At 43.1% G+C, this 12,822-nt stretch overlaps 1 protein-coding gene across 1 annotated transcript; it reads right to left on the bottom strand.

The window, feature by feature from the left end:
• Positions 1–2,606: 2,606 nt before the first annotated feature.
• LOC136581057 (olfactory receptor 8G50-like) lies at positions 2,607–3,536 on the bottom strand. The gene has a single exon (XM_066582048.1). It carries the CDS (start codon positions 3,534–3,536, stop codon positions 2,607–2,609), a length of 930 nt encoding a protein of 309 aa, XP_066438145.1.
• Between the last annotated feature and the right edge of the window lie 9,286 nt (positions 3,537–12,822).

Raw genomic sequence — 12,822 nt, 5'->3', positions numbered from 1 at the left:
AAGCCTTGCCTCCTGCAAGCACAGCAACTGGGGGAGAGGAGACCAAGCACTGCTAATGCCAAAGGAAGAAGGTGGCTCTGCCCCCTTGATGACATGGAGGTGGCACAGCAAGTGTGTCACCACCCTAAAGAGATGGCCCCACATAGGGAGAAGGAGGTGGCTAAGACCATTCCTTTCCGAATAGTAGAAAAAGTTCCAGGTGCATGTGGATCTATTTATTATCCCCAACTATTACTGAGCGAGGACTACAGTGCCGAAATTCTGTGGATCCATCCTTAGCCAAGTTCACCATGACAGTGCTTAGTCCATGATAGAAGAGTCATGACTTTTTTATACATGACACAGAACATTGCAACTTCTAATATTCTTAATGAGTTCTCACTTGACACATTAATGGCACATGACTATGGTATGCCTATAATGACAGAGGTCCATCAGGTTACACACAGTATTTATAAAGTATATAGACTGTAATTAAGATGACACATAGGTTGGCATGGGAGCTGTATACTCAGAATAGTAGGGGATTTCTTGATCAAAACTATTTGAAATGTTGTCTTCTTATGTGGCAGAGGGGGCTTTGTCTCCCTTTTACATGGGCCTTGATGCAAATACTGAAAAAGTATAAAAACATGGTGAAAACAGCTAATTTTGCATATTTTGCCTTGCAAAAACCGAATAGATCAGAAAGTCAAAAGGATACTATTAAAATGTACAAAAGAAAATTCCTTACACAACACCACTGGTTGAAAAAAAAAAAAAAGATGGTTCAGGATTTTGAATGTAGCAAATGTAACAAAAAAAAAACATAAAAGAAACTGTATTAACTTGCCATAGTCCATCAAGCACAGCATCCTGAAGAAGTAAGGCTTCTAGGGGAAAACAGTTTAGTTAATATGATCCTGTATGGAGTGTCTGGCTTCCGTTCATGAAGAAAACCCCAACACAGTGCCAGGTCCAACATATAACGGATAGCACCAATGTCTGGCAAAGCTCATTGATTTACATTGAGGTTCATTGGGGATTTGTCATGGTGTCTGTCATTTTGCTGGCAAGAATATCACGGATCCCGAACACAAATGTAATAGACAAAGAAGCTTGAGAAAGGCAACAAGCCGAAACATCGCTTACTTGTGTGATGGGAGAATAAAAGCACACTGAATTAGCACCATTGATGCTGCTGGAACTCTTTCTTTGTCTGTTGGATGTACTAGGAGTTTTTGGATCTGGTCTCCTATGCCAGCTGTTGCATACAACAAGCCCACCTATGATTAGGTATTTATAGTGGTGCTGCTCTCGAACCTTCATGCATTGAACACAAATGTAATGAGAGCCTTGCTATAATATAGACCATAGCAAAAAAATATTTAGTTTATTAGACAGTTTTATATCAGTTCTGATATTCTTTTCCCTCTGATCACCTAGTTGCGCTCTTGATGTATCTTGCAAGAAAGTACAAATGATAAATATGTATCCATTATAAATGAACACAGGCTCAAATTTTGTCCTTTTGCACATAAAGATTTTTGTTTTATTTTGCTGTTTTAGCCACTATAACTTTTTAATTTTCATGGCAATGTTCCTGTTTAATGCCTTGTTTTTAGGTGCTGTTCTGGGGTGCATATAACCACTCAATCCTCCTAACATTTCATGAGCAGATTTACTAATATTTTCTAATAGTTTGAAAATGCAAACTTCGACTAGATAGTTTTTAAATGGGCCTGATGTATCACAGTGGGTCTGCTGAATATGGCTTATCTCTAGACTGACTAGTCTAGCTTTATACCATCTATTAGGTAACTTAGCGATTTTTGACACACAATATTACATTTAGGCTGCACACCCTTTGTATAAAGCCATACCCCTTTGTCACACGTCATAAAAAATTTCCAAAAGTGTCTAAAAAGATGTGATAAATATAGCACAAACCATATAAGTCCGTTTTCTAGTATAATTTGTGCCAGAAAACTGTCACACTTTTAATAGAAATCTGCCACAATATAGCCAAATGACCCTGGGGTAGAGCCTGAGCTGTTTGCATATACCAAGTATGTGCATAAACCCTGATATTAGGGGCTTCTTCTTCTCCAAACCCCTGGCATGCGATAATCAGCTTCAATCATAGTATAAAACAGCATACACAGCAACGAGCTGGGTATGGTTATGTATAACAGCTATTTTCCAGATTGCACAGGCAAAGACCACACAGTCATTATGACAAAACTGCCCATCACAATGTAAGAACTTAGTTCTGTGATGACAAGCATGTTTGTCATGGTGCACCAAGGGGTAAATAAGTAGCAGTATTTGCATTATGTGAAGGCTTTAGACAACAATTAATGACAAGGAATCTGTACCAATTTTTAGCTACGGCTCAGATGTTTATGAACCATAGAGGTATCCTACATTTTTGCTATTTCCATAGTGGGATTCCAATGTCTTCTTACTCCTGGGTGGGAACAAAAAAAGAGGAACTAACCACTACATCTTACATCCATGTACTTAAGTGATAGGAAGGGGGATGGTGTTCTAATATAATGGTTCCAATATTTGTATGACTTTTTGATAGTAACTGCTTAAAATATGAAGAAAAAAGGGCCAATGACTCAAGATTTTAATCTCATTCTCCTCTTTAAAGCATCCTTTACATCTTTATTTTTCAAGCTGTAAATTAGGGGGTTCAGCAGAGGGACAGCTGCTGTGTTAAACAGAGAGTAAAGTTTATTGGTGCCCTTGCTAGCCGTTGAATCTGGTTGGAGATATTGGCAAACCAGAGAAGTATAAAGCAGGATAATTACCGTGAGGTGTGAGGAGCAAGTGTAGAAAGTTTTACGTCTTCCGGTGGAAGAACGAATTTTAAGAATGGAGTTGACAATGAATATGTAAGGGATGAATGTGAGGAAGAATGGTAATACTGCCAGGAGCAGTCCATTAATAAAGTTGTACAGTTCCAAACTGAAGACCTTGTTACAAGGAAGTCTTATAAGGGGCATGATATCGCAGAAGAAGTGGTTGATCTCAGTGGTCTTGAAACAAGTGATGTTTGAGATCATGACAACAAGGGGCAACACCTGTACGAAGCCAACTGTCCAACAGATAGCAGTCAACCTGCTGCAGAACTTAAGACACATCCTGGTGTGATAATGCAAGGGGTGGCAGATGGCCATATATCGATCATAACTCATAATTGTCAAGAGAAGCAACTCATCAGTAGTTAATGATGCAAAGATATACATTTGGGTAATGCAAGCAAAGAAAGAAATTGTGGTGTCTCCTGTAATGAAGCTAAAGAAGACCCTGTGCATTGTGATAGTGGCGGAGGACATGTCCAGAATTGACAAGTTGCTGAGAAAGAAGTACATAGGCGTGTGGAGGTGATGATCCAGGCAGACCAGTAGAAAAATAGTTATGTTACCACCTAGGGTGAGGAGATACGTAAGAAGAACCAGGAGAAATATTGGAAGCTGCAGTTCTGGGACATTAGAAATCCCTGATAGGATGAAGTACATCGCCAATGTCTGGTTAAAGGAACTCATAAATTCTGATGGAATAAGCGAAGCGACTTGCGCAACAAATCCACTGAAAAACCTGCAAGTAACACATATAATTTGGAATCAATATGAATTTTGCAGTGTAATTGCGTCAAAATCCATGGCAGGATTTCCGTCCCATGTGGCCATACACTAGTGTATTTATTCCTGTTTTTTTAATTTATTATCTATCTCATATCTCTATCACTCTCATATCTATCTATCTACCTATCTATCTATATCTATCTATCTAACTATCTATCTAATCTATCTAATCTATCTATTCTATCTCATATTTATTTTTTCTAGGTAAGTGTTCATTCACACGTTAAGGAAATGCAGCACTACCACAGGTTAGAATTACAATACAGTTACAACAGAAAATCGGCAGCGTTTTTTTTTCTTCCACCAATGCCACATCCACTCGGATTTCTAGGTCTTCATCATGCCCTGTCCGTCTTTTGGTGAAATCAATGTCATGTGACTTGCATGTTACAGGGGTGGACATATGGGATCAGATGCTGAGAGTTTTGGACATCACTGCATAATAGTCATTATGGGTAGATCTATGACAACAGCTGTGTCTGATGCACAACAATTAAGCCAGCAATGTCCAGTATTTGAGGAGTTTCCCTTGTTGATTTCAATGTAGTAAGCACATGCTCTTTGTTCCCCACTTACCTACTACAGTACGTGTATGCACCAGCCTCAGCTCTCTTCTTCATATATAGTATCATCAGTTCAGTATCTACGGGCTTTAAATCACTGGAGAATGGGGATTTTCTCAGAAGGGACATTATAATAATAGATATTATAAACGTATGATGCAAAATAAACATAATTGTTCTATATCAACACTGTTGAATTCATTAAAATGTCTGGCCAAAGGTTCTAAATTACCTAACCGTTGCCATCTTTCACTTATCTTTCTTCAAACAAGATTCCATATAGTTATAAGGAACATATACACATTTATTCTGTTCTGATCCTAATCCTGTACAGAGCCAGAATGATTGGTAGCAGAGGTAGGTAACCGCCTAGGGCTGAATCTCATATGAGGCTAAGGGGGTTGGGCATTTTCAAGGAGTATTTTGGGCAAATAAACCCATGTAGTATTGATGGCCCATCTTCAGGATAGGTCGTAAATAGTTGATTGGTAGGGCCCGCTGCTCGGGACCCCAGGTGGTCAGCTAAACTCAACCTGTGCTCTGACTGCAGTGAGTCAGATGTTGACAGCCCTGTCTGTGTTGGGGTAGGGGGTGGAAGCGCAGTATAAGGTATAGCTTCTGTAGAAATCATTTAGAACTATACCTTCTATTGTGCTTTGTGGACAGAGCTGTCAATATCTGGCCTGCTACCATGAGTGTGGGGCTGAGATCAGCTAATCACCTGGTGTCCCGACTGTTGGAAACCCACTGATTAACTATTGATGACCTATCCTGAGGAGCCACTGCAAGATGTTTCATGCCCCTTTAGGCCTCATGTCTACTGCTAAAATAAAATTATAAATCCACAGCATTTCTCCCGCAGCGTCCCCCCCCCCCCCATAGGGATGCATTGGACACCCGCAGGTAGTTAAATACCTGCGGATGTCATTTTCCCCTTAGGCGCGGATTGTGTGTGCGGGAAAACACCTGCAGCATGCTCCAGTTTTAGTGCAGGTCTCCCACGGGGACGGCTCCCGCAGGCTTCTATTGCAGCTTAGGGAAACCGTCCAGATCCACGGCACACCCCCACGTGTGGAGCACCGGAGAAAAAAAAATGAAGTGCCTGGCACATGCACGCGGCACGCAGCTGGTGTGCCGAGCACATCCGGCGGGCCGAAGAAAGAAGATCCGGCTGCAACGGAGGGAAGATCCACAGCGTCTGGACAGGTAAGTTAATCTTCTTTTTAGGCCTCATGTCCGCGGGAAAGGAGGGACCCGCTGCGGGATTCTGCATGAAGAATCAGCGGCGGGCCTGATTTTCCCCGTGGACATGAGGATTTCTGCAGCAGATTCCCGGCGGATTTGCTTTAAATGGTATTTTTTTTCATGCGGATATCCGCACCCATTGCTAGCAATGTGATAGCAATGCGACCAATGCGCGCGGAATCCGCGGTAAAATGGAGCATGCTGCGTTTTTTCTCTCGCGCGTGAAAAACGCTAATCTATTAAAATGCTATCCACGGGTGCAAAATTCAATGTAATTGACCGCGGATGGCCAATGATTCCCTATGGGCAAAATTGAATGTGGATTCAGCAATTCAATTTTGCTAGTGGACAAAAAAATTGAGTTAGTACTAACAAATGTTGGTGCTTATTAGTCTCTAGGGGCCTCGTGTGGCTCAGAGTGTTAAGGCAGCAGAATGCAGTCCTAACCTCTAACCAACATTTGTTAGCACCGACTCGATTTACTTCCCACCAAAGGGGCTTGTATCATCTTGTAGAACTGATGAAGGTTGCGAGTTCAATCCTCATATGGTTAAGGTAGCCGGTTTAAGGTTGACTCAGTCTTTCATCCTTCTGAGGTCGGTAAAATGAGCACCCAGCTTGCTGAGGGGTAATAATTAAGTTACCTGAAAGCGCTGCGGAATAAGTTGGTGCCTTACAAATAACAAGTCCCTTGCCCCCTTCAGCATCATCAATCTGTCAGGTGGCTGCAGTGGTCTAGAGTCTAGTGCCAGGCCCTGTTTGTCAGACTATGTGCAAAGCCAGCCAGCGGGCAGCAGTGGCGCAGCCCCATTATGGTTTCTCTCGAGTCTTGACTGATAATAAAGGAACAATAGTAATTGGAAGGGGGACTCAGTGTACTTAAAGACAAATAAATGAAAAAATTTAAACGTGTAAAGAAAAATTAAATAGTGTAAGTAAAAAATATATACATACAAGTGGTTCTTGAAAATGTATGAACCCTTCTGAATTTTCCATATTTCTGCTTATATTTGACCTAAAACTGCATCAGATTTTCACACAAGTCCTAAAAGTAGAAAGAGAGCTAAATCAAACAAATGAGTCAAAAATATTATTCTTGACTATTTATTTATTGAGGAAAATGATACAATATCACATGTTTGTGAGTGGCAAAAGTATATGAACCTTTAGGATTAGCAGATAATTTGAAGGTGAAATTAAAGTTCGGTGTTTTCAATCAATGGGATGACAATCAGGGGGAAGCGGATGACCTGCTTTATTTACAAAACAAGGATCTATCAAAGTCTGATTTTCCCAACACATTTGTGGAATGAACAAAGAAGATTTCTGAGAACCTCATAAGAAGAGTTGCTGTTGCTCATTAGGCTAGAAAAGGTTTCAAAACCATCTCTAAAGAATTTGGACTCCACCAATCCGCAATCAGCCAAATGGAGGAAATTCAAGACCATTATTACTGTTCCCTGGAGTAGTTGAACAACAAAGATCATGTCAAGAGCAAGGCGTACAATAGTCTACAAGGTCACAAAGGAACTGTATCGTTGTGCTCCTGGGACCTGTGGTTCTGTTGGATTTCCACAAACACAACTGCAGGTGTGGTTGATCTGGCTGGCTGATGGAGTGGAGTTTTCTAGCCAGCCAATCACCATGTCTTGTGCACATAAATACCAGCCCCTCTTACTAGAAGGTGCTGGTAATTTGCCATTTATGCATTTGCCTTTCATAATTGGTGCTTGGAGTCATGCATGTTCTGTTTCAGTGTAAGTTGCATGCATGAAGTACTGGTTGGGTTTCTTTTGCGTCTGTTTGTTAGTTTGAGCAGTGACTTGTTCAGTGTCTGTTTACAGATGTTCAAACATAAGGTGTGAACAATGTCATGTTCTATTTTGTATTCCCCTTTGTCTGTAGGTCAGCAGACACGTGTTGTGGTATTTGACCTGTCTAGTGTTCCTGCCTCTTACCATCTAGGGCAAGCCAGGCCCCAAAACTCCAGCATGGGGCCATCTCTATTGGGATAATCTCCTCTCTTATAGGCAGAGTTCCCTTGTTATGGTTTTAGTTTTCTTGTTAGAGTAGGGTCTCAAAAGACAACAAGGACCCTTGACATGGCCTTGCGAGCTTACAAATTCTGGCCAAATACAAACCAATACCTTGTATGTACTTATTAGCAACTCCATCTGCCTATGTGTATTAGTTCATTGGTAAGTATTTGGCCGCCTGGCGTCTGTTGACTGTTGTGGTTGTTTGTATGTATGCTCAGTTAATGTGTGTTGTTAGTGTCCGTTCTTGTGTGCATGTTCCTACTTTCCTCTCTTCTTTTCCAGCTTACTCTTTGGGTTGCATTCATGTAAGTCATTGTTTCCATGGCCTGCACGGATGTAACAAAAACCAAAGGTAACCTCTAAGCAATAAAAGGCCTTTCTTACATTAACTAATGTTCATTAGTCGACCATCAGGAGGACTCTGAACAACAATGGTGTGCATGGCAGGATTGCAAGGATATAGCCACTGTTCTCCAAAAAGAACATTGTTGCCCATCTGCAGTTTGCAAAAGATCACCTGGACAAGCCAGAAGGCTATTGGAACACTATTTTGTGGACAAATGAGAACAAAATTGAGCTTTTTGGTGTAAACGAGAAGTGTTATGTTTGTAGAAAGGCAACACAGCATTAGGGTGACTACCCACTAGCGTTTTTTTTCACTGCGAAATTCGCAGCATTTTTTTTCCCACAGGGGTCTATGGGACTTGTAATGTTAAAATCGCGATCATGCAAAATCACGATTTTGCGCGATCACGATTTTAGCTTTACATGTCCCATAGCCTAAAGACCCCTGCAGAAAAAAAAAAACACTGCGAATTTCGCAGTAAAAAAAACGCTAGTGGGTAGTCACCCTTACAGCTAAAAAATTCCATACGATCCATGAAACGCGGTGCTGGTAGTATCATGGTTTCGGCCAGTTTTGCTGCATCTGGGCCAGGACTGCTTGCTATCATTGATGGAACAATGAATTCTGAATTATACCAACAAACTCTACAGGAAAATGTCAGGACATCTGTCGCGAGCTGAATCTCCAGAGAATGTGGGTCATACAATTGAAAACAATGGGACTTTTAAAAACATCGCATGGCACTCACATGCCGTGTGATGTCCATGTGAGTGCAATGTGATTTTTCCCTTTGAAATTAATCTGAAACACTCATTAGCAAGGCACACGTGCTGGGACATCTTAGCTAAGCACCACACTACCTGCAACCAAGGACAATCACTGCCTGCGGGTGACACCGCTGTCTCTTCTCCTGGGTTAAATGCTGGCATTGCTGTCCAACCCCCCCGCATGACCCTGCATCCAGAGCGCACACAAAAGTTTCCCTGCACAGCGTTCAGCTGCCCTCATGCCACACGCTCACTTCATAGCCACACCACCCTCATGTCTTTTTATAAGTGCGTACTGGATGAAGAGGAACCGGAGGCACACACTGTAGAGGGTTGGCAGGGCCAGGCAGCGACCCTCTTTGAAAGTCTGGGTGAAAGCCCACAATGCTGTTGAGAATTGATGATAGATTGACGTACGATTATCATTCCAATCCCGTGCCACATCAGTCACAAAATTGTCAGGAGCTGCAAACGTGGGCATAAAGGGGACTCAGGTGCCAGCACTTCTACACATCTCCACAATGCAGCAATACTCTGTGTGGAAAGCACGTGAGCGGGCGCAGGGTCAGGCTCGGTCACAGCCTCCACCCTGTGTGACCCAAGGTGTCGCGAGTTACATAGCAATGGGAAATCTATGTGTCCCCACACAATTCATTCTGTGTAGGTGTCAGATAGCTCAACACCGCAAGGGGAAGTCTTTGAGTTCCTTGGGCTCGCCTATGGCAGAGTTTCACCCCGCCAAGGACCTCGGCCCACATTTCTACCTTAGTCAGTCAGTGTATTTGTGCCAGACCGGTAAAACACCGCAATGGGAAGTCTTTGTGCACCCACAGCATAGACAAGCCCCTGGAACCCAAGGAAAGTATTACACATAAAGAAATCAGAGTGCCCAAACAAGGCAGTTTCACCGTGCCAAGGACCTCCACCTCAGCTCACACCTTCAGTAATCGTGGGCATAAATCGGACTCGGATGCTAGTGCAGCTGTGAACGTCTCATTAATGCAGTAACAGTCCTTTTGTTTTGCCAAAACCAGTGTCTCAGATAACTGTGGTAACACGAGAGAAAATTCATGTTGCCCAGTGTTGATCCCCTGGCCCCAAGCAGGAGGAGGAGGTGGCATAACAAGGCCAAGAAACCATGACGAGGTAGGACCCGCAATAGTCTGTGTGGGAAGTATGTAAGCGGGCCCTGGGTCAGGCTCGGTCCCAGCCTCCACCTTGTGTGACCCAAGGTGCCGCGAGTTACATAGCAATGTGAAATCCATGTGTCCAAACACTATTCATTCTGTGTAGGTGTCAGATAGCTCAACACCGCAATGGGAAGTCTTTGAGTTCCTTGGGCTTGCCTATGGTAGAGTTTCATCCCGCCAAGGACCTTGGCCCACATTTCTACCCTAGTCAGTCAGTGTGTTTGTGCCAGACAGGTAAAACACCGCAATGGGAAGTCTTTGTGCACCCACAGCATAGGCGAGTCCAAGGAACTTAAAGATGGTATTACACATAAAGAAATCACAGCACCCAAACATGGCAGAATTTCACCTCACCAAGAACCTCGGCCCACATTTCTACCCTAGTCAGTCAGTGTATTTGTGCCAGACAGGTAAAACACCGCAATGGGAAGTCTTTGTGCACTCACAGCATAGGCGAGCCCAAGGAACTCAAGCATAGTATTACACATGAGGAAATCAGAGTGCCCAAACATGGCAGAGTTTCACCCTGCTAAGAGCCTCTGCCTACATTTCTGCCCAAGTCAGTCAGTGTGTTTGTGCCCAACAGGTAAAACAACGCAATGGGAACTCTTTGTGCACCTACAGCAAAGACGAGCCCCTGGAACCCAAGGAAAGTATTACACATAAAGAAATCAAAGTGCCCAAACAAGGCAGTTTCACCGTGCCGAGGACCTCCACCTTGACTCACACCCTCAGTAATCGTGGGCATAAAGCGGACTCGGATGCTAGTGCAGCTGTGAATGTCTCATTAATGCAGTAACGCTCCTTTTGTTTGGCCCAAACCAGTGTCTCAGATAACTGTGGTAACACGAGAGAAAATACATGTTGCCCAGTGCTGATCCCGTGACCCCAAGCATGAAGAGGAGGTGGCATAACAAGGCCCAGAAACCATAACCGAGGTGGGACCCGCAATAATCTGCATGGGAAATATGTGAGCAGGCCCTAGGTCAGGCTCGGTCCCAGCCTCCACCTTGTGTGACCCAAGGTGCCGCGAGTTACATAGCAATGGGAAATCCATGTGTCCCCACACAATTCATTCTGTGTAGGTGTCAGATAGCTCAACACTGCATGGGGAAGTCTTTGAGTTCCTTGGGCTCGCCTATGCTGTCAGTGCACAAAGATGGTATTACACAGGAAGAAATCAGAGTGCTCAAACATGGCAGAGTTTCACCCCACCAAGGACCTTGGCCTCGGCCCACATTTCTGCCCTAGTCAGTCAGTGTATTTGTGCCAGATAGGTAAAACACAGCGATGGGAAGTTTTTGTGCACCCACAGTATAGGCAGACCCCTGTAACATTTCTGTAGCAAGAGTATAGGTGGACCCCAGTAACATTTCTGTAGTAAAAGTATAGGCGGACCCCTGTAACATTTCTGTAGCACAAGTATAGACGGACCCCAGTAACATTTCTGCAGTAAAAGTATAGGCAGACCCAAGTAACATTCTTGTAGCAGAAGTATAGGCAGACCTCTGTAACATTTCTGTAGAAAGAGTGTAGGCGAACGCCTGAAACATTGGTGTACCAAAAGTATAGGCAGACCCCAGTAACATTTCTGTAGCAAAAGTATAGGCAGACTCCTGTAACATTCCTGTAGCAGAAGTATAGGCAGACCCCTGTAACATTCCTGTAGCAGAAGTATAAGCAGACCCCAGTAACATTTCTGTTGTAAAAGTATAGGCGGACCCCAATAACATTCCTTTAGCAGAATTATAGGCAGACCCCTGTAACATTTCTGTAGTAAAAGTATAGGCAGACCCCAGTAACATTCTTGTAGCAGAAGTATAGGCAGACCCCTGTAACATTTCTGTAGAAAGAGTGTAAGCGAACCCCTGAAACATTGGTGTACCAAAAGTATAAGCAGACCCCTGTACCATTTCTGTAGCAAAAGTATAGGCGAACCCCTTTAACATTTCTGTAGCAAAAGTATAGGCAGACCCCAGTAACATTTCTGTAGCAAAGGTATAGGCAGACCCCTGTAACATTTCTGTAGCAGAAGTATAAGCAGAACCCTGTAACATTCCTGTAGCAGAAGTATAGGCAGACCACTGTAACATTCCTGTAGCAGAAGTATAGGCAAACCCCAGTAACATTTCTGTAGCAAAAGTATAGGCGGACCCCAGTAACATTCCTTTAGCAGAAGTATAGGCAGACTCCTGTAACATTCCTGTAGCAGAAGTATAGGCAGACCCCAGTAACATTCTTGTAGCAGAAGTATAGGCAGACCCCTGGAACATTTCTGTAGCAAGAGTGTAGGCGAATCCCTGAAACATTGGTGCACTAAAAGTATAGGCGGACCCCAGTAAAATTTCTGTAGCAAAAGTATATGCAGACCCCAGTAACATTTCTGTAGCAAAGGTATAGGCAGACCCCTGTAACATTTCTGTAGCAAGAGTATGGGCGAACCCCTGAAACATTGGTGTACCAAAAGTATAGGCAGACCCCAGTAAAATTTCTGTAGCAAAAGTATAGGCGAACCCCTGTAACATTTAAGTAGAAAAAGTATAGGCACACCCCAGTAACATTTCTGTAGCAAGAGTATAGGTGAACCCCTGAAACATTGGTGTACCATGAGTGTAGGCGAAGGACGGAAAAATTAGTTAGATAACAGTATAGGCGAGGGCCAGAAAAATTGGTGAACCAAGAGTACAAGTGCACCCCTGAAAAATTGCTCAACCGCGAGGGCAGGTGAAACCCATAAACATTTTTTAAAGATACAGCTCGCTGTTGCTTAATTTGTAACAGAGCCTGGAGGCAGCCCTGTGAAAATTGGTTTCTGTTAAAGTATCAATACTTTTGAAACTTTGAAAAATTGTAAAAAAAAATTATAAACAGAGCATTTTGGGCCACGGAAAAATTGGCAGTTCAGCGTGATGACATGCTGTTTTGAGAGGAGGAGGAGGAGGAGGAGTAATAATATCTGAGAATGATTGACAAAGCTAATTCCCCCTTTTTTTCTGGTGATAGAGAATGCTTTTTTCTCCTGTTGCAGCGAATAGAG

The sequence above is a fragment of the Eleutherodactylus coqui genome, chromosome 10 (assembly GCF_035609145.1).
Source record: "Eleutherodactylus coqui strain aEleCoq1 chromosome 10, aEleCoq1.hap1, whole genome shotgun sequence".
Classification (NCBI taxonomy): Eukaryota; Metazoa; Chordata; class Amphibia; order Anura; family Eleutherodactylidae; genus Eleutherodactylus; species Eleutherodactylus coqui.
Note: the sequence above shows the minus strand (reverse complement) of the source record. Positions and strands in the feature narration are given on the sequence as shown.

What these genes read in the sequence shown, in the direction of transcription:
- LOC136581057 (XM_066582048.1), bottom strand. Translation starts at nt 3,536, where the DNA reads ATGAGTTCCTTTAACCAGACATTGGCGATGTACTTCATCCTATCAGGG.